General features: G+C 42.5%; 1 protein-coding gene across 8 annotated transcripts in view; it reads left to right on the forward strand.

Moving 5' to 3' along the window:
• The window catches only part of FBXW11 (F-box and WD repeat domain containing 11), a 131,532-nt gene extending 116,255 nt beyond the window's left edge, over positions 1-15,277 (forward strand). For 7 of the 8 annotated variants that reach the window (XM_055421814.2, XM_055421817.2, XM_055421820.2 and 4 more), the window contains 5 exons: positions 1,405-1,523; positions 3,269-3,379; positions 4,240-4,318; positions 5,372-5,557; positions 12,840-15,277. In XM_055421814.2, coding sequence (XP_055277789.1) covers positions 1,405-1,523; positions 3,269-3,379; positions 4,240-4,318; positions 5,372-5,533 — 471 coding nt within the window. In that variant the 3' untranslated portion in view covers positions 5,534-5,557; positions 12,840-15,277. Of the gene's footprint in view, positions 1-1,404; positions 1,524-3,268; positions 3,380-4,239; positions 4,319-5,371; positions 5,558-6,120; positions 6,337-12,839 lie in introns of those variants that run through there. The other variant, XM_088827769.1, reaches the window with a different exon arrangement.
• Positions 15,278-18,458: the final 3,181 nt, after the last annotated feature.

Consider the following 18,458-nt stretch of genomic DNA (forward strand, 5'->3'; position numbering starts at 1 on the left):
ATTTGTGTGTGTGTCTGTGTGTATCTGTCTGTCTTTTTTATTATAGCCATCCTAGAAGGTGTTTAGTAGTGTTGTATCTGCAGTTTTGTGTTCCATTTTCCTGATGACTAACGATGTTGAGCATCTGCTCATGTACTTATTGACCATTTTTATAAGTTCTTTGAAGAAACATCTACTTAAATCTTTTGCTCATTTCAAAGCTTAGATTATTTGTCTTTTTATTATTCAGTTGCAAAAGTTCTTTACATATTCTGGTTACAAGTCCCTTATCAGATAAAGTTTAAAATTTATTTTATTTTTTGGCTGTGGAGGTGGTCTTTGTTGCTGCATGTGGAGTTTCTCTAGTTGCGATAAGCAGGAGCTACTCTTTGCTGAATTGCACAGGCTTCTTCTTGTGGTGGCTTCTCTTGTTGCAGAGCACAGGCTCTGTGGCGCACGGGCTTTGTTGCTCCGTGGCACATGGGATCTTCCCCAACCCAGGATCAAGGCGGTGTCCCTTGCATTACAAGGCGGATTCTTAACCACTGGAAGAAAGTGAAAACCGGGAAGCCTATGTTTTCCCTTTCTTGATAGCGTCCCTTTGAAACACAAATAATTTTAACTATGATGAAATTCAATTTACCATTTTGTTGTTGATGTTGTGACTTGTACTTTTACTGTCATATCTGAGAACACGTTGCCTAGTACAAGCTCACAGAGATTTACTCTTCTGTTTTCTTCTGAGGGTTGTAGTTTCAGTTCCTTCATTTAGGTCACTGATCCATGTTGAAGTAAATTTTTGTATACAATGTGACATGGGGATTCAACTTCACCCTTTGCCTCTGGATATCTAGTCATCCCATTCAACTACAAATGCAGCTAATAAACTAATTCAGGGCACATTGGTTGCTTTGTGTCTCATTTGGCCTGTATTAAGTGTGTTTGTGGACATCTGAGTCTTGCAGACAGCTTCACAAAAGGGGGATTATTTATTCCACATACATAATATTAGGAGTGGTGTGTCAAAACAAATGGAGCTGTTTGAGAAACTCTGCTGGAAAAGAGGAGGATGTGAAAGGTGAAGCCTTTTCACATCAGTTACATTGGGTTTGACATGTCAGCTGGAGTAAAAACATAAAATCTGGCCCAAACCCTTCCCTCCAGGCAAATGAATGTTGGAAGCCTCCAGGAGAAATTCTGTTTGTGAAGATCTCAAGGTTTGGAGACTTCACAGCTCCCTCATTCCAATTTTATCACTCCACAGCTAAGAAAATGTTATGCTGTCCAATCTGTTCCCCAACCTCCCCAGCATATTTCCTAATCAAGTACTTTGGTCATTCTTAGAAGTTCTGATTTTGTTTTAAGGTATCTTGTGGGAGAACTTTTCTGCATTCATTCTTAAAAGTATTGTTAATTGTTGTACAGGTCTGGAGCACGAGCACCTGTGAATTTGTTCGTACTCTGAATGGGCACAAGCGAGGCATTGCCTGTCTCCAGTACAGGGATCGGCTGGTTGTTAGCGGATCGTCAGATAATACCATCAGGTGGGTGGAAGTGGGTGTGCTGACACGGTGGGTAAACTGTTGCCATCGTGTTGACTTCTCTCTCAGTCCTAATGCTCAAAAGACTTGCTTTGGGGGACTGCTTCAGATAAGCAAACTTCAGGTAATTTTTCTACGTGTGTCTGGCTCTGCGTACTAAAGTGGGTGAATTCTGTATGTCCTGGGTGTTCCTGCAAGATTCCCCCAGTGCACAGGGTTTTACAACCTCACCTCCACCCAAAATCGCTTACTGCCCAAATGCCTCAGAACAGAGCATGCTCCCGCCTGATGCTCTGCTTCCCTCACCTGTGAGCCCCTGCCTCTCTCCCAGCAGGTGGGAGTGTCATCAGTTCCTGTTCAGTCGTTTATCTCCCTTTTTTCTCCGCAGCACTCGTTGTCCTTGCTTTCTAATAAACATGCCTATCCTTAAATACTTTTTATTGTATTAAAAACTTTCCTCAAATATCTACTTAATTATCCCAGGTCTTTTTTCCACCATCCCAGCATCTGCTAGTAACTTTTATAAACAAATTGACTGTTTGAGCAAAATACGGATTGGGTTCAAGATTATTAAAAAAAAAAAAAAAGAATGAAGGTAGATACAATATAGCTATAATTGCCAAGAGTTTTCTTTACCATTGTAAGTGTGAAGACATCATAAAAGTCCATTGAGAATTTGAATCTTGGTTCTGTTGCATTCTCTGTGCTTCGCATTATGTAATATTTCAGCAATAAACAATCCATAACTTCCTCATTGGAATCTCTTAGCTTTTGCAAAATAATAATGTGCATTGCTGTCTGGTTTAAGGAAGGGAACCTCTGGAGTCATAGGGGCAGTGCTGACTGGCTGTCTTCACAGTAGATTAGGAAGCCACCCTCACTGATTGTTGAGAGCTGTTGCTTAGGATAGAATAGCCATTGGATGTGTGACAGGAGCTACTGGGCTCTACTGCTGGAGGCTAAGCAAACATCAGTATAGACTTGCGAGCTTTGTTTGTGCATATTAGTTTACTGTGATTTCTTTTTTGCAGATAATGTAGATAAATTAATGATAATAGAAAAAAAAAACTCTATTTCCAGAATTGTTACATAAATTGTATACAGAGAAAAGGGCTGTATGTAGTCAGTAGGTTCCTATTTCTAAGACATACACACAATGAGAGATACCCACTGTTCCCTGGGTAGCCCAAGGATGCAGTCTGTCGTAGGAAGGGGGTGTCCCTAAGCTAATCGGGAGAGGAGACCATCAGCTGGTCCACTGATCCTAATCACAGTGGGCCTCATGGCCTCCAGGCTCCAAGTGCTTGGGTTGGAAGCCTAACCCCCTGGGCCGTCTCTCTCATCTCCTCTACACCCGTATGCTTTTTTTCTTTACAGCCTACAATCCTCATCTCCCCCAGAAAAATCCTTCCCAGATCATTTGACTCCTTGGTTTCATCAATTCAGACTTTACTAGAATGCCTAGGAACTAAATATAATTGAAATTTCTTGTTTGTTGGTCTTATTTAAATAATAACAACATGATTTATAAAAGTTTCAAACTATATAAAATGAAATACAGTGAAAAGTAAGCCTTCTTCCCAAGTTCTTAAAAAATACCCGAATAAGATACACACATGTATCTTTGAATGTGTGTAATGTGGACTAGGAGTGAAACAGAAATAAGGGATCCCAGGATGGTGAAGATGGTGTGGATAGTGTGGTCATGTGTAGGAAGTTGGTTCACAGAGCTCTGTTTTTCACTGAAGGCTGTGGGACATTGAATGTGGCGCCTGTTTAAGAGTCCTCGAGGGACATGAAGAATTGGTCCGATGCATCCGGTTTGATAACAAGAGGATTGTCAGTGGGGCCTATGACGGGTATGTGTTTCAGATTTTCAGGTGGCACAGCCATAACTCTATGCAGAGGAACAGGAAGTACTGCTTACGAAGCAGCCGTGTATTGCCGGGCCCGTGCTATATTAATGTTAATATTTCCTTTGTAATGGTGGGTGTGACACCACTTGATGTGTGGGGACACTCAGACCCAGAAGGATGAACTAAGCTTATACTTTTAACCGTTATCATAAACTGAAGGGAGTAGCTTAGGCTGTGCGGAAATTCGGTTCTTTGTCCTAGCCCTAAATTAAACCCGGCTTTTTTTGTGTGTGTATGGTGAGTTCAATGATAAATTTCTTTTCCCCCTTTTGGTAGATTGAACACATCTTTAAAAAGCCTCATGACTTTTAAAATGAGCAAATGGCAACCATAAACCTTTCAAGATGACCTTATATATACTTCACTGAGTTAGTTGGTCTGTTCATACTCCTATTGTTAACTTTCAGCGTTTGCTTAGTTCAAAGAAAGGTATCCTTGGAATTTCACCAAGAGCCCTAGCTTCTGTCAGCGGCACCTACTCAGCCCTAGAGAGCTCCCTGATGAATGAATTTGGTGACACAGATTATCAAGTCAGGAATTGAATTTAGATAACATGAAGTTGTTTTCTTGTATCCCCTCAAATAATAGTTCCTCACCATCTCAGCAATTCTGAGAATGTGTAGGTCCTTATTTCTTCCAAAGCAAGTGTAATTGGTTTAAATACCTTGTCAAAGCATCAACAGGCTCCCCACTGGCTTTTAAAATAGGCAGTTCAGATGCACCCCTTCCTGTCAAGGAAGTGCTTGGCAGGGTGTCAGATGCTGGCTCCCCACTCACTGTGGCCTCGCTCTTCTCCCTTCTAGGAAAATCAAAGTCTGGGACTTGCAAGCTGCTCTCGACCCCCGCGCCCCGGCGAGCACTCTCTGTCTGCGCACACTGGTGGTATGTGGGCTGTTGAGGTGGGGACTGCTTCCCTGTGTTGGCAGTTGGCCACCTGCAGATAGCCCTCCCTGAGCCTATCACGGGAAAGCTTCTACATCTCACAGCGTTCCTTCTGAGAGGTGGACTCTTCCATTAGTGTAGTCAAAATCAGAGACTGTTTTACATTCATATTACTGGGAGCTCTTTCCTCGGGAGTGTTAACACCGCTTAAAATATGAAAGCAGGCCTCCTCATTTGTAGATGGACTGATTTCCTCCTGGAGCGTGAAGTGTTTCCAGTCTGCAGGTTTGGGAGATTTCCTAATACAGTCTGTGGCTGGGTTGTGTTTTACAACGCGGCACGTTTTGTATGTTACGGTGAACTTTCCCCTCAATCTATATTCTAGGTATTATTGCTGGCATACAGGAATACTTGTTTTTATATGTTAATTTTACTTGAGCAAGCTCATTAGCAAGCTTACTTCACCAAGCTCATTATTTCTAATAATCTCTTTGCTTTTGTTGTATTTTTGAGGAGACAGTTGTCTGAAACTATGGATTGATTTTTCTTATTTTTAATAGTTTTGCCTTCTATTTCTTCCTTTCTTACATTGACTAGAACATGCAGAACCTTAGTCAGGGCCATTCTTATTTCCTTATTGATATTAATAGGAATACTTCTGGTATTTCACCATTAATTTCGATGTTGGCTGTGGTTTGAGATAGGTATGCTTGGTCATGCAGGTCACTTCTGGGCCTAATTTTTACAGTGTATCAAGAATAGGTATTAAATATTGTTGCTTACCTTTTTAAGACTCTTTGTGAGACGATCACGAAGTTTTTCTTCTTTGACATATTAATGGGCCAGAATCTAGAATACAAAGTTAAAGAAAACCCTTGAAGTAGAAGCAGAATATGTGTTCTAGGGTGAAGGACAAAGCTCAGTAAGCTCTGGAGACTTATTTAGGAAACCTGGATAAGGAGCTGTGTTTTTAGCCTGTGCCAGCCCCCTGATAATGAGATAGGAAGGATTGTCAAGGTCTCATTTCATTCATCAAGCTGATATGTTTCCCAGGAACACTCTGGACGTGTGTTTCGGCTACAGTTTGATGAATTTCAGATCATCAGCAGCTCGCACGATGACACGATTTTGATTTGGGATTTCTTAAATGTGCCTCCCAGTGCCCAGAATGAGACCCGTTCTCCCTCCAGAACATACACTTACATCTCCAGATAACAGTCTGCACTTTACCCGTTTCAGGTAAGTACTTCCCCACTTTTAACTTGGCTGACTAAGTCCACCTTCCCTTTGGGGAAGTACTAGGGACCAAGGTGGTTAGTCTTTATTAGAGGCATCAACTTTGCAGAGTTCTAGTATAAGGCTAGATCTTTATGGTCACATTAAAATAAGGTCTGAATCAGAATCCTGATTATTGTGGGTTTTCGTATTGCCAAAAACTATGGTTCCTCTTTTTAAAGCTGTTTTCCCAGGTCATACCAAATTAATACCAGTAAAAATCCCCCAATCTATTTTGCAATATAAGGATCTTCTTTTTCTCTTTCTTTACTGTCCTTCAGTTCTATATTTAAAAAAAAAATCACCATCAACCAAACTCTGAAAACTACCTCTTCTCCCCATTACAGTCCACCCACCACTGCCATTCCCTGAAGGGGGAGGCAGAGAAGGGTGTTTGTTGAGGGAGCCCCCAAAACTCACTGTTTATCCATTAGACTCAGCAGGTACCCTGGAGAGTTCTTTACCCTGGTTACAGGCAGACTGAGAGCCATTCTAACCATGGATGATGGCATGTTTTGATTACAAAGGTTATCCATTAATAGAGGATGAGAAGCCTTCCTTGGCTGTGTCCTTGAAACTGATGGTCATGTTCATCTGGAGCAGTAATCCCAACTGAGAATTCCGCCAGGAGGCCTGTGCATCTGTGCATATTAAACTTTGTAGATTGAAGAAATAATGCTGTGCATATTGTACTACCACATATGTAAAGACTGTGTTAATAAAATTCATATTTATGTACATTACTTAGTGCTTAGTAGCTTTTTATTGTTGTATGTTTTCCTATTTATTGAATATTAGAAATGTAAAGAAGGTCCCTTTGTGGAATTGTGACATTTGTTGGTGAAAAGATAGGGAATCACTGGTTTATAGATCACTAAGTTGACATCTTTTCAAATACTCCTCATTTCTGCTCCAGGAAGTTTGGCTTATGCAAGGGTCGGCAGACTACAGCGAGAGGCCAGGTTTGACCCTCTGCCCAGTCTTCTTTATCCTTAGCACAGCAGTTTAAGAAGAGTGTTTTGCACTTTAAATACTTTGAAAAACTTAACTGTATTATTTTAAGACATGTGAAAATTATATAAAATTCAAATTCCAGTGCCCATAAATAGTTTTATTGGAAACAGTCATGTCTGTGTCTGTGAAACCAGGAGTTTCAACATCTAGCTCTTACCTTCTGTCCTCTACACCGTCTCCCTCCCCAGCCACAGCTATTGTCTGTGGCTTTCTTCGTGCTTCAGTGGCAGGATCGAGTAGTAGTTGCAACAGAGACCGCGTGGCTGACAGCGTCTAAAGTCTGTACACATTCTGACCCTTTAAGAAAAGCATGCTGACCTCTGGTCTTTCCCGTTCCGTCTGTTAATGATAAGCCAAGGCTCTGCATCAGGAATGGCCAGTGTGTTTTTTCTTCATGCCATCTCAGTTTGAGCAGCAGTGCCTGGCTGGAGTACTGCTGTCAGTAGGAAAGATGACAGGACCACACATGGACCCAGGAGAACTCATTGCCACCACGGGTTGGCTGTGCCTCCTTGGCTGTAGGAGCTGAGCCACAGTAGTGACCCTTAAGTCACATCGATCATTGCTGTTCCTGGTCTCAAGTGTGTTCATGCTGTCTCTTGTGACAGTGGCCATCTCCCTCACTGCTTTCTCTCTGGACAGATTCCTTACAAGTCAGTTGAGAAATTCGCGTGCCACACTTTTTACATTTATTAAATTATAGGAAATTTGGTAGGCTACAGTCCATGGGGTCGCAAAGAGTCAGACACGACTGAGCGACTTCACCTTCACTGAGGAAGAAGGCAAGGATCTCTTGAATGCTTGCTCATCCCCGCCTCAGCCTTCCGTCCCTGAAAGACAAAGAAATACACGAGGAAGGAGGAATGGACCCGAATGAAAACCGGTTTCCTCCTTCCTTCCTGGGCTTTACTTCTCCCTCTTCAGCCCACCCTTGATCCTGCTACCAATTGTGGTTGTCTTAGCCCTGCCTCTGCCCTTCGCTAGCTCCCTGTTGTCTTTAGGAACAAGGCTTAGCTAGGACTAGCTACCAGGAGTTTCACCCTCTAGCTCTTACCTTCTGTCCTCTCTATCCTACCTCACCCCAGACTCTCATTCTTCCCTCCCGAAAACCCAGTGCTCCAACCAGACTGAATTCTGTTCCATTTCCCTCATTACTCCTCAGACCTCTGGCCCCTTGCTCCCTTGCTTGCACTGTCAGGGCTTTGTAGAGACTAGCACCCCACCTTCTCTCCTTCACCTGAGCTGACTTGGTTTATTCTTTGGTGTTGAAATGGTGTGCCTGCCTGTCTCTCTTACAAGGCTGTGGCACTCCTTTTTGTTCTGGAGCCCCAGTGTCTAACCACGCACAGTGCACCGTGAGCGCTCACTGGCATGGGTTGATCAAGTGGCTCCTGGGGCCAACATGACATCCTTGTGCCCTTTCTCCTCAGCCAACCAGAATCTGACCATAAATAAATAAGTGTGCATAAGAAACTGCAGTGTATTCATACAGTCACCTTCAGCAGACATAAAGAGAATAACTCAGTAAGAAATTGGAATATATTGTCCAAACTAGCATAGTCAAAGTACTAGATATATTCTTTGTATACACAGGTACCTAGATGTACACGTCTCCCTCTGCCCTTTCCCTTTTCCTTCGCTAATCTCCATTTTTGTTTTTGAATCGATTTTATTGAGGTGTGATTTTTATAAAACAGATTGTACCCACTTAAAGTATACTGTGTGACAAATTTACACACCCCTGCGACTTCCTCCACAATCTAGATAACATTTCTATCACCCCCAGAAGTTCCCTTGTGTCCTTGCGTCAGAACCTGATGCCACCGTAGCCTTAGCAAACACTGACCTTTCTTTAACTAGATTCATTTCAGTTTTCTACAGTTGCACCATCCACTTTGGTAGTCATGAGCCATATGTAGCTATTAAGCTCGTGAAATGTGTCCAGTTTTATTTAGGAACTGAGTTTTTAATTACATTTAAATGGAATTGAATTGGATTTTTAATTATATTTAATTATACTTCATTTAAACTTAAAACAGCTACATGTAGCTAGGGATTACCGTGTTTGGACCAGCATCATTGTAAGAGCTTAGCTTTTACATTTAGGTCTTTGATCTAACTTTGAGTTAATTTTTGTATGTAGTGTGAGGTAAGAATATCATTGTTCTTGTCTTGTATACAGCCATCTAGTCATTCCAGCTCTGTTGGATTAAGAGACTGTCCTCTTCCCCTTGAATTGCTTTAGTACTCTGTCAGAAAATCAGTTCCCCACTTGTTTGTAGTTTTTTGTGTGGCCTCTGTTCTGTTCTGTGATCTATGGCTATCCTTTTGCCAATACCACACTGTATAATACGTCAACTTTAAAAACATTGTTTTGATTCTTTTAGGTCCTTTTGGTTTTCATACTCATTTTTGAATGAAATTGTCAAATTCTGTGAATATTATGGGATTATGATCAGAGCTGCATTGAGTCTAAAGATCATTTGGGGGAGAATTTCCATCTTTAACAGATGTTGAGTCTTCTAATCGATGAACCCAGTATGCCTCTTGATTATTTAAATCTTCCTCAGTTTCTCTGAAGCAGCACCATGGCAGGTTTTAGTGTCGAAGTCTTGCACGTCTTTTGTTAAGTTGATTCCATTCTTAACTTCCACTCTAAGCTATACATTTCTCTCTGCAATGCTTTCTTTGTATCCCAATGCCTCTGCTTTTATTTTTCCCGTATTGGAGATATGCGTAAAACAGAGCACGGACAACTCCAGCTGTGACCGACCTGAAGTGGATGGGATCAGAGGAGTAGGTGTGTCATACAACTACTTAAGTGTATCTCTTTGGTAGTTTTGAAATGTGCCACTCTACTGGAGAAGCACAGGATAAAATCTGAGACGTCTGTAGTGTGTTTTCTCCCCCTTCTGGCATATTTGGTAGATGAATTATAGAACATAGTTTTTATGTTAAGTTGCTCAGTCGTGTCCGACTCTTCGCGACCCCGTGGACTGTAGCCCAGCAGGATCCTCCATCCGTGGGATTTTCCAGGCAGGAGTACTGTAATGGGTTGCCATTTCCCTCTCCAGGGGATCCTCCCGACCCAGGAATCGAACCTGGGTTTCCCACATTGTAGGCAGACACTTTACCGTCTGAGCCACCAGGGAAGTCCCATCAGTTCAGTCGCTCAGTCGTGTCCAACTCTTTGCGACCCCCTGAATCACAGCACGCCAGGCCTCCCTGTCTATCACCAGCTCCCGGAGTTCACTCAAACTCGTGTCCATCGAGTCAGTGATGCCATCCAGCCATCTCATTCTCTGTCGTCCCCTTCTCCTCCCGCCCCCAATCCCTCCCAGCATCAGAGTCTTTTCCAGTGAGTCAACTCGTCACATGAGGTGGCCAAAGTATTGGAGTTTCAGCTTTAGCATCAGCCCTTCCAATGAACACCCAGGACTGATCTCCTTTAGAATGGACTGGTTGGATCTCCTTGCAGTCCAAGGGACTCTCAAGAGTCTTCTCCAACACCACAGTTCAAAAGCATCGCATAGAACATAGTAAACTTTCACAGATTGGACAACTTTTATAGACTTTGTGAAACTGCCCTGAAACGTGGTTCCTTTGATTGGGGGATGAAATAATGATCACCAGGGCTAGCTCTCTCATTGGCTTTGGTGGAAAGAAAACTGAGGTGTTACTTCTTCCAGTCCCTCCTCTCATTCCCTTTTTGGGAGCCGAAGAAGAGCTGCATTGTTGTGATCCACAGTTATAAATCAGTGGAAAAATCTTATCTGCTTTTTAAGCAGCACAAGCATTGAAACCTCAAATGTGTTTGTCTCTTCAAAGTGAACTACTTTGACAACTTTGGCAGTCAGCTTTATAAATTTTATTGCTCTTTTCCAAGTTCTTTTCATTTATTGTAACAAAAAATTATTACCATGTGATACTGTAAGATTTAAGAAGCACTACCATAATGATTTAACCTTGCAGTAAGATATTTCCCCCTAAAACATAAGGTAAGAGTGTTTCTGTGTCGGGAAATTAAGCAGGAGATTTATTTGCTGAGTCATTTTTTAAAGAAATTACTGACTTCTAAGAGCTATGTATACAGTAGCTCTCTTTTTTATTAGAAGACAATATAGGATCATTATTTGGAAGTTAGTAAAAGTGGGTAAGCCAAAAGAAGAGAATAAATTTCTTGGTTTGCTATTATTAACTCCTTTGTATGTAGCTTGTCAGGCTTTTAAAAATTGTGGTTGATAACTGAGCTCCCCGCCCCCCTTTATTGCCTGTTAGCAAGGTCACTGTTTATCTAAATTATTGTTCCTAATGGCAAAATAAAATTTGATTGTTTGGATATGGCCCTGTTATATATTTATATTTTCCTCCCAGCTTTTAGCTTTATAAAACACATTGCCATGATTCTTTCAGCTTAGTCTTTGCCCAACCCTTTATTACCTTTGGATAGAATTCTAGAAATGTATGCAGTGTCTAGGTTGAAAGGTATGATATTTAAAGACTTTTGATACTTAGAGTTACCCTGCAGAAGAGTTACATCTGTTGACATTCCCACTAGTAGCATTTGAGAGTGCTAACTTCTAATCTCTGAGTGTTAATATTTTTTAATAATTTAAGTACTCTTCATATCCTTCATGGGAAAATAGTGGCAGATGAAGTTGAATCTGTCTTGAATTCCTTGAGAAACTTATTAGGATTCTTGGTCTTAGTGAAAGTTACCAACCTTTTAGGAAAATTGCCTTTAAATAGTATATAAGCTTTAAAAACAAATCAAAAGCTTTAGAAAACAACCCCTCACCCCTTTCTGTTTCTTTCTCTCTTTTTTACACCATAGAGTTTTAGACCTAAAGGTGACTTAGCTCTTCCAGGCCAATGGTTTAGTGCAGTTTGGAAAGGATTGTAACTTATTGGTGGTTGTGAAGTAATTTCAATGGATTTTGACTTTGGGTGAAATTTAGGATATAAAGTGTCAACCTGCATTTTTCATAATAATGATAAGTATTGTTTCATGAATGTTCTGCCTAGGAGTGTGTGTGTGTGTGTTTATGTACATCGGTGAATATAGAGATTATGATTAAAACATGTTCCTCACTCAAGGTCATGCATGCTAAGTTGCTTCAGTCGTGTCCAACTCTTTGCGACCCTGTGGCCTGTAGCCCGCCAGGCTGCTCTGTCCATGGGATTCTCCAGGCAAGAATACTTGAGTGGGCTGCCATTTCCTCCTCTAGTGAATCCTCCCAACTGGGGGATTGAACCCATGTTTCGTACATCTCCTGCATTGGCCACCTGGGTAGCTCACTGAAGTCCATGGTCAAAAAAAATATAGAACATTTAGTTGTCTCCCCCTCTGCATTGTGTTTTCCTTTTATAAATGATTTATTTCAAAAAGAAGTAATTCCTGACTATTAGCATTCTGTTTAGAATGAATACTTTAGGGACTTCCTTGGTGATCCAGTGGTTAACACTCCACACTGCCAATGCAGGGGGCCTGGGTTCAATCCCTGGTTGGGGAACTAGATCCCACATGCTGCAGTTGAGATCCCAGCGCAGCCAATTTTTTTTTTTTTTTTTAAAGAAGGAATACTTTATTTACTAGCTTTTACATATTTTTTGTTTTACAGTGACAGATAAAGGCTCTTGGTCTGTCATAAGAGAGGCCCTGGTGGGCTCTGGGTGGCATAAATTTAAGGTGATGCTAATTACAAAATGTAACTTTAAGCATATATTACATGCATAACTTTTAGCAGTAGTGTGAAAGATGATAGGGTATAAGGTCAGTCATCTCTTTGAATCCCCTCTCTGTCACTTAAGCTAATGCTTTTTTTCCCCTTGAAGTCTAGTTTATTTGCAGTGTTGTGTTAATTTGTGCTGTATAGCAAAGTGACTGAGTTATACACATAAATATATTCTTTTCCATCATGGTTTATCCCAGGATATAAGGGCTAATGGTTTAAACTAAATAATGTTTCTGAGCCTCAGTTGTCTCATTTGTTGAGTATAATAGTTGTTCCCTCATAAGTTTGTTGTGAGTTTTAAATAAATGTGATGCCTGGTACGTAGTGTGCTCACAACAGTTTGCAGCTTCTGTCTTGATGCTGATCATTTGACAGTGTTAACGTGTGCACAGCAGTGTGCGTGTCTTTGTGGAGATGAATGGGCTGTGATACATATCTTCACATCTAACCAGAATATCCATCCATGCTCCCTTTGTTTTTGTTTGTTTGTTTTTCAGGGTTTCCTAGTCTTGAACTACTGGCTACGCGGCTACCAAATGCCTAAGGGAGTTCTTCACAGCTGAGTTAAGAAGCTGGAATTGGTTCTAGACGCTGGGTAGATGCAGAGCAGCCTAACTCTTCAAGTACCGATATTTCTCACCTCTGATTCCGGCCTCTGCTTTGAGAAGGATACCTTAGCCTCACCGACTTTCAGTAGTACAGAAGCCCACTTCCTCCCCCACCAGTGAAAACAAATCTAACGCTTCAAATGTAAATTGTTCATATGAGAGGAACGTAAAGTCTGTTTTGCAGAAGTAAATCGACCGTCAAGAGAAGACTTGGCCTCTAATTTATATTGCTTTGCACTTTGGTCTGATATTAAGAAACAGCATTCTTCGGTGAAATTTTGGGTGCCAAACACCTACCCAGAACGTCCAGGGCTTTCCTTTTCAGAAGTTAGCATTCTCCTTTTGACCGTCCAAGTCATGATGAATTCTGACTTGTATTAGGAACATGTTGGACAATGGAAACATTTCTCTGGATTGATTGAGTAATATTTTTTTGGATTATACTTCCTTTCTGTACCAGTTTCTTTTAATTTAAAGAACTATAAGCCAGGTTATATTCTCTCCCAACAGGTGATATAGCTCCTTTTCTTCTGTTAACTGTTCTCTGTACCCGCCACCATCTCCTGATATTTGGTAGAGTGACACCTTCACATGTGTGCTTGCCTCCTAATTTAAAATACTGTGTCCGCATGTAGATATAATGTACATAACAGTTTAGCCTCAAGGTTGCTCAAGTCAGGGCCGCGTGCCTGAGACACTAATACACAGTGTGTTCACACTTAGCCGTGGGCTGCGCTCAAGAACCCGCTCCCAGGGTCGATGTGGATGCCCTAGAACCCTTCCTGCAGTATTCATACGGTGTTTTGTTTTGTCATTGTGCGTGTGTGTGGGTGTGTGTGTGTTAATGGGAATCTTGTTTTAAGATGTAATTTCTGAAGTTTAACACAGAGTGTTTTGTTAGCTGTGCAGTATATACAATAAGGGAGGCGCCGTACATGTTTCTGTTGTTCTTTTCCTCATCAGTGCTCCTCCGTATCCGTGGTTGCTTCCCATGGCCTTCATCTGATTTCTCGCCCCGGCTCATGCGCTGTGTGTTAGTAACCCTGGAAGGGGAAGGGCGAGACAGCCCCACTCACTGACTGTCCCGCCTCCGGCGTTCGTGCGTCCTGCCCCGATTGGGTTGGTGACAGGGCCCATTTGTGTGCTGGAGCCCGGGTTCCAGGTCAGGCTGGTTCAGGGGCCCGTCTTGAGTGGAAGGGTCCTCCCATGTGCTGTGAAGCCTCAGGCTCACGAACCCCATCCCTGTTGTCCCTGGTGCCTGCTGCCATGGCCCCAGCAAGCTCCCCTGGCTCCCAGGCGCTCCACAGCCGGAAATGTGTGAATGGCACCGTCACGCTGACCCGCACGGAAAGGATGTTGGTGTCTGGTCGGCCGTCCTTTTCCCTTCTCCAGTATTAGGTTTTGATTTGCCCTTTGCCACTGTTTCCAAAGATCAAGGAAGGTCACTAACATTTTCAAGGACCAATGAGAACCTCCTGTTAACTAAACCTCTTCCTGTGAGAGCACACTCTCCCCAGAGGGGAAGGTGCCTGGGCTCTGCTTTGTCCATTTGCATTAAGAAAGGTGTGGGGATCAATGTGTGTGTCTGTGATTGCTTATTGGGTTGGTTGGTTTTTTATTTTCCTCTGTCCTTTTAAAAAATAACATCCTTCTCTCATACACGTTATTAAGTTAATTTCTATTTTTGAGGATTCTCAAAGTATAAAAAAATACATCTCCATTCATCTGGTGGATGTGTGATCCTGAGGGTGGTTATGCGAGTTGTCTTCACTGACCGCTCTTCATCCTGCAGCTTTAACAGCAGACTGGGTAGGAGAGCCTGGGGCGGGGCAGGGGGGGAAGGAGGCGGTGCTTCTGAACGGATGGACTTTCTGTTTTGCATGTTTAATATAGAAGTTCCTGTTCCTTGGGAGATCATGGCCTTTGAATATGCACACAACCTTTGAATTGTGCCTACTAAATTATAGCAGGGGACTTTGGCACCCAAGGAATTCTGACTTTCTGGGATTATAGTAGTAATTCCCAGCTGTACTCTGGACTTTATTTTGCTAACCATAATTGAACAACTGTAAATTACTGCTATATTAATGTTTTAAAGCACTGGGATAGTCTAATTCTAACTTGTAATTAATTATGTTTGCCAATTATCTGTTTGAAATAAATTTGTGTCTGAACAGCTATTAAAACTGTTAAATTGTACAGATATTATTCATGACAGCTTTGTACTGTGGAATGTGCTTAATAAAAAACAAAAAGTTTGACCTTTGTCCAATAAATTGCTAAGTAATGTCAATAAATCAAGTATGAGTATTATGCAGTACACCTGATCTGGCTTCATGCAATTGTTATTTCAGCTTCTAATTCAAAGCCAATACTGTATTAATAAAGTGTTGCAATACTATGATGTTCTCTTAAGAAATTCCTGCCCCCCCAAAAAAAAACTGTTAACATGCTATCAGTAATTCAGTGACATACAATTAAAGTTTGTAGATTAAAAAAAGAAAGAAACATCTGCTCTGTACCATGAGGTTGAAGGCAAAGTACTCTTTTTTGGCCTGTGAGAACTGGTATGAATGAGATAATGCCTATCTCTGCCCGGGGACTTTTTCCTGAAAGCTGACTTTAACCTCAGGAGCTGGAGGATGGTTCAAATCCCCTCCCCAGCTAATTTGCTTCCCACAAGTGCTTAATTGCTTCAAATGTTACTGTGAAAATGGTCCCTTAAATGTGCCCAAGGGCTTAGAGTGGGAGTGGATCTTCTGAATCCAGGGGGTTGGGGGGCACATACAGTTAAGTTGCAGCCCTTTAAGGGACATGAAATTGTCTTTCCTTTTGGCAGATGGACACATTGCTGAGGACTGAAGCAGAAAGAATACAGTTCGTGTCTTCAGGATTCTGTTCAGAAGTCCTGGGTAGTTGTAGAGTTTTCCTGATAACTTGATCTGCACTGACCTTTAGTCAGCTCACTTGTTTACGTGGACTTTTTTGAGAGGAAATTAGAGTAATTCTACAGAGCTTTGCTCCCACTCATTTTTCTTGTAAAAATTTTTTTAAGAATAGGTAGTACACAAGCCACTCCAGTACTCTTGCCTAGAAAATCCCATGGACGGAGGAGCCTGGTAGGCTGCAGTCCATGCGGTCGCTACGAGTCAGACATGACTGAGCGACTTCACTTTCCCTTTTCGCTTTCACACATTGGAGAAGGAAATGGCAACCCACTCCAGTGTTCTTGCCTGGAGAATCCCAGGGACGGGGGAGCCTGATGGGCTGCCGTCTATGGGGTCACACAGAGTCGGACACGACTGAAGTGACTTAGCAGCAGCAGCAGTACACATATGATTGTTGTGGTTTAGTCGCTAAGTCGTGTCTGACTCTTATGCGAAACTGTGGGCTGTAGCCCACTAGGCTCCTCTGTCCATGGGATTTCCCAGGCAAGCATAGTGGAGTGGGTTGCCATTTCCTCCAAGGAATCTTCACGACAAAGGGGTTGAACCCACGTCTCCTGCATTAGTAGGTGGATTCTTTACCTCTGAGCCACCAGGGAAGCCTATGCATGTGGTTAAAGAAAGCCAATTTACAAGCCGTAAAAAGAGTGTTCACACTGAATTTCCCTTTCACTCTTGACGCTCAGTCCTCCAATCCTTACTGACCAGTTTTTTGCATATCATCTGACAGATAGTAATCTGTGCATAGGAGGGTGTGTGTGTGTGCACGCGTGTGTATGCGTGCGCGCACATGCCTTCCTACCTGGTTCATACCTGCTGTCCCCATGCCCTGAAACAGTTAGGGTGGCCTGCTGTACTTCGCCTGTTTTCACCCAGTATTGGGATTGGCCTGTGTCAGTACATGTAATTCTGCCTCACTCTTGCGGATGGTTGCGTAGTATTTGGTTATAATGATATTCTATACGTCACTTAGTTCCTTGAGGCTGATGTGGTTTCTTGACTTTTCCTGTAATGACTCGTTTATCACAGGTCTGTATATCCCTGTCTGTACTAAACACTAAACAGGATAAGCTGTTCTTGGTGATTTGGACTGGTCGTTAACAAACAGCAGATGTTGAACCCTCTGTGCTGCGGGGTGGGCAGAGGCTCTGGTGTCAGAGCAGACCCTCACCCTCTGGCTGTCTTCTCCCCTCACGTATTGGTGCTCAGTCAGTGCAAGACAGCGACACTGGTTTTCTTTTATCCTCGATAGGAGATGTCACTGCAAGAGATTCACGCTATGAATGAGTGGGGAGTCTCAGGTTTCCTAGAACTCCTTGGATATACAGTCAGGCTAAGTGGTGCTTTGCCATTTCAGCCTATTTGTTTTCTAGTTAATAAGGAAAAAAGAGGTTGGGCCATCTGGCTGATCATCCTGTTACTAATTAGCTGTGTGGCAATACCCCTTTTGGATCTCCATTTCCTCAATTCCTGGAAGACATGACATGTTCCGGCTCTGGATGACCTGTTGCAGGAATGCAGACATAGTGATACCTCATCTAAATTTTTAAGAACTGAAAATCCAGATTATGAAGAGACCCATAAGTCAATCGCTCAAGCACCAGTTTGCTGTCTCTGAAGTAACACCATCTTAAGCATTTTTAGCAGTGACCTGTTGAGGCATTGCATCCAAGATGGCAACAACTCTTAAAGAAAGAAAGAGATTGCAGAGAAAAGGAACAAATTAATGATAAGCTTTCTGGCACACAGTATCAATACAGGTTGGTTAATGAAAAATGACCAAAAGGGGGAAGTGTTTGAAAAGACAGGAGGAGGAAGGAGCCAAGAGCTGGCAGCCACTGTCTTCAGTCACATTTAACATCAGAGCTTGTACTTGCTATGCATTACGTACACACCAGTTGCCTGCTTTTGTGTTGGGGTTGAGTTCGTGCTGAAGCAAGGCAGGACTTAGGTCTAAGGTCAACTTGGTCTTCTAACTGGGGAAGCCTCTGAGAGCGGCAACATCTCCCAACTCTGTCTGTTGTACAGAGCTGGGCCTAACACCTCATAGACTGTCAGCATCTGTGGGATAACAGGACAGGGCCATCTCCAGGTGTTTACTTGCTCAGATGCGCTGAAATCCTCATTGAGTGTTGTAAACTTTTTGTCGGTTGTGTGAAGCCATGTGGAAGAAGTGTGGTGCAGCTCAGAAAGTAATTATTTCCTCTGTGCACGCAGGGCACCCTGGAAAGCAGGCTGTCCTGTAAATGGATTTGTCTTGTTCCATGGCTTTCAGGTTGTGGCCATCTGTTTATCCTGTCTGCAGGAATTGCCTGATTCAGAGTAGACATGCTATTGGTGGGTTGGCCTGGCAGAACCGGGAAGTAACGACGCCAAAGTCTTAATCTCTGGTGGGCATGCCTTAGGAACAACTCAAAGCCGATGTTCTCGGGGAGGAGACCTCAGTGACTACAACTTAAACTCCCTCCGCCCTTTTTGGATCCAAGGGACCTTTCTGTGCTCATGGGTTGTGTTTGTTCTCCCAAATACCCTTCAGCTCTGGTGACTGGGAAGAAATGCTCTT

Source organism: Moschus berezovskii, chromosome 18 (genome assembly GCF_049115385.1).
Source record: "Moschus berezovskii isolate FMDL1 chromosome 18, NW_MosBer_1.0, whole genome shotgun sequence".
Lineage (NCBI taxonomy): Eukaryota > Metazoa > Chordata > Mammalia > Artiodactyla > Moschidae > Moschus > Moschus berezovskii.